This window comes from Pinus tabuliformis, chromosome 8 (genome assembly GCF_031772625.1).
Source record: "Pinus tabuliformis cultivar Carrire ecotype Pingquan chromosome 8, CPIR1, whole genome shotgun sequence".
Taxonomy (NCBI): Eukaryota; Viridiplantae; Streptophyta; class Pinopsida; order Pinales; family Pinaceae; genus Pinus; species Pinus tabuliformis.
Genome location: NC_142294.1, coordinates 241,239,133 through 241,241,729, shown reverse-complemented (window position 1 = coordinate 241,241,729; position 2,597 = coordinate 241,239,133). Strand labels below are relative to the sequence as shown.

At 37.5% G+C, this 2,597-nt stretch overlaps 1 protein-coding gene across 1 annotated transcript; it reads left to right on the top strand.

Moving 5' to 3' along the window:
* The first annotated feature begins 884 nt into the window (after positions 1–884).
* On the top strand, positions 885–2,327 carry LOC149235039 (asparagine--tRNA ligase, cytoplasmic 1-like). The gene is made up of 4 exons (XM_089368441.1): positions 885–983; positions 1,041–1,277; positions 1,722–2,172; positions 2,302–2,327. The coding sequence occupies exons 1-4, from the start codon at positions 885–887 to the stop codon at positions 2,325–2,327; spliced, it is 813 nt and encodes a 270-aa protein (XP_089224567.1).
* The last annotated feature ends 270 nt before the right edge of the window (positions 2,328–2,597 follow it).

The window sequence follows — 2,597 nt, the reverse complement described above, 5'->3', positions numbered from 1 at the left end:
TTTTTATTCCTTTAAAATAACGAAAAAATATCCTATTGAAAAAAACAATCTCCTTTTAAATGAATACAAATGAAGCATACCAAGCCATAAAGTTAAAATAAAAAACCAAACACTTATCCGTAATTGATGGATCTACATGGCTTACTAAAATGTATCTTTCGTCTATAAAGCACTATTCATCAACTGTTTATCCTTAAAATCTTCGTATCAGTATAAAACTGATTCTCCTTTTCAAACTTCAAAGTCTCTTTCCATTTCAAGCCTTGAGTATGAAATATCTTAGCGCTATTACAAAAAATTCCTTCCTACGAGCATAACACTAACTTTCCAATTCAAACTTGTCTATGACTGTTATTAGTCCCTGCGTCCGACACAGCAGGAACTATAACGTTTGATACGATTGATTAACAATTAAACACTTTTTTGACCAAACATTTCGCTTGCGTATAAATATTTAACCAAAGTTTTTGCTGGCAATTTGATTCCATCAAAATTTTAAGCAAAGTTTTCAAATCGACCTCTTATTGGAAACTTTATGTTTCCCGAGGCAACTTTAGATGTACAAAACATTTTTATCCAAAGTTCCGATTGCATTTCTTCTTTGTCTTTTGTGATATCTAAAGTAACTTTCCCTCCGTATGATGCCACTACCATTTTCTTCGATGCCACCTGTTCTTGTTGCCTTGAACTCTGTCACAACTCTTTGATGCCACATGTTCTTGGTGAGTTGAGGTAAACTGTGGTTGTTTCTATGGATTTAATCGGTGAGTTGAGGTAAACTGCGATCGTTTCTATTCTCTTCAGAGCCAATAAATGTTTTCGTTGGCATCTGTGAATTATAAACAATAACTTACAATAGATCCGGATCAGTGAGCTGCGGTAAGATGCGGTCAGTTCTATTCGCTTCAGAGCACTGCAGAAAAGACATCTGTGAGAATCGCTGCAAAAAAGACATGATTGACTGTGAGAATCGCTTCAAGTTCGTAATAAATATGCACGAGTGACCAAGAATTTACAATTTGATACGGATTGTGGTGCAGGTTGTAGTAGACGCTTCAGTTGCCACTCTCGGCCAGTTGACATCTACTGGAACGAGTATTCTAGTGGAAGAGGTCCTGAGAAAAGCAGCAGAAGGAACAAAGTATAAGGTGGAACTAAAAGTTGAGAAGGTTTTGCAAGTTGGAACGGTGGATCTTGCCAAGTATCCAATTTCAAGGACGCGGCTGCCACTGGAATTCCTCAAAAACTATGTTCACCTCCACCTTAGAACAAACACGGTAGGGTTTTGATTTATTGTGAACAAATTAATAGGATTAAGGAGTTATCTTTATCTTGCTTTTCGAAATTTTTAGAAATTAGATGGATAAGAGTGAGCTCAATTTACTCTGTAATCTGTCAGTTTGATTCATAAAAATTCCATACATTCCTTATTTTCAGAATCATCAATCTAGTTAAATTTAATATAATTAAGGACAGACCGATATTCTGATAATGTCCTTTTTCATAAACATTATTGTTTATAGAAAGATATTACCATTCACTTTGGAATATTTCAGAAATCCAATAGAAATGAATAAAATTGTTTCATTTCATTCATACTCATTATATTTTCCAAATATTCCAAAACCTGAAATCAATTTAAAATTTGACAATGTGCATGAAGTATCTTGAACTATGACATATATATGTGCAGTGACTGTTTGTTGTAATTTAACTTGCAGTTTTCCTCTGTTGCCCGAATTCGTAATGCTCTTGCATATGCAACGCATACTTTCTTTCAAAACCACGGGTTTCTGTATGTTCACAGACCTATCATGACGACCAGTAATTTCCCGGGTACAAGCGAGGCTTTTCAAGTCACAACACTATTTAGTGAAGCAGACAGGGTAGAATGGGAGCTCAGGGCTTTTAGACAACCCACTGACGCGAATCTGCTAGAGACCAGGAATGCAGTAACACAGAAAACTAAAAAGGTATTGGATCTCAGGAAAACTAACAAGGAGTCTAAAGCTACCATAGATGCAGCCATTGAAGACCTTGAGAAGACCAAGGACTTGCTGTCGAAGTTGGAAGAAAAATTCAGATCGAAGCTAGTCAAGGTTCCGGAAAAGGATGGGAGGATTGATTACTCCCAAGATTTCTTTTCTCGTCAGTCCTATTTGACAGTATCAGGTCAGTTTCATGTGGAGAGCTATGCTTGTGCCCTCAGTAGCGTTTACACATTTGAATGTTTTTCTATTTTTCTATTAACAAACTTTCACTGAAATCTGTAAGGCTAATTGCCATGGCACACCTGGACAGCTTTGACAGCTACCGAATTCACATGATTCATGCAGCCTACGACATCCCTTTTTAAAGCAAAAAATTCTTACCAGATGAAGCTCCCTGAATAGGGAAAGCATACCGCAGTCCCAAAAACGCATTACAGCCCATGAGAGGGCGAAGCTGGGTGGCTCACCTCGCAGCTGGCTGCATTGTGATGATCTCCACTTTCCGTTAAAGAGGATCGATCAATCTTCACCGAAAGCACGTCCTCTGCCCTAACTCTAACCCTAACTTGAACACACACAAATATTTGTAAGCATGCCAATTCTGCC

Excerpts from the sequence above, each read along its gene's own strand:
- LOC149235039 (XM_089368441.1), top strand. The coding sequence starts at position 885 with ATGCGGTCAGTTCTATTCGCTTCAGAGCACTGCAGAAAAGACATCTGT. Across the intron at positions 984-1,040 it reads GTGAGAATCGCTTCAAGTTC|GTTGTAGTAGACGCTTCAGT; the intron begins GTAATAAATATG and ends ATTGTGGTGCAG. Across the intron at positions 2,173-2,301 it reads GTCCTATTTGACAGTATCAG|CTTTGACAGCTACCGAATTC; the intron begins GTCAGTTTCATG and ends ACACCTGGACAG.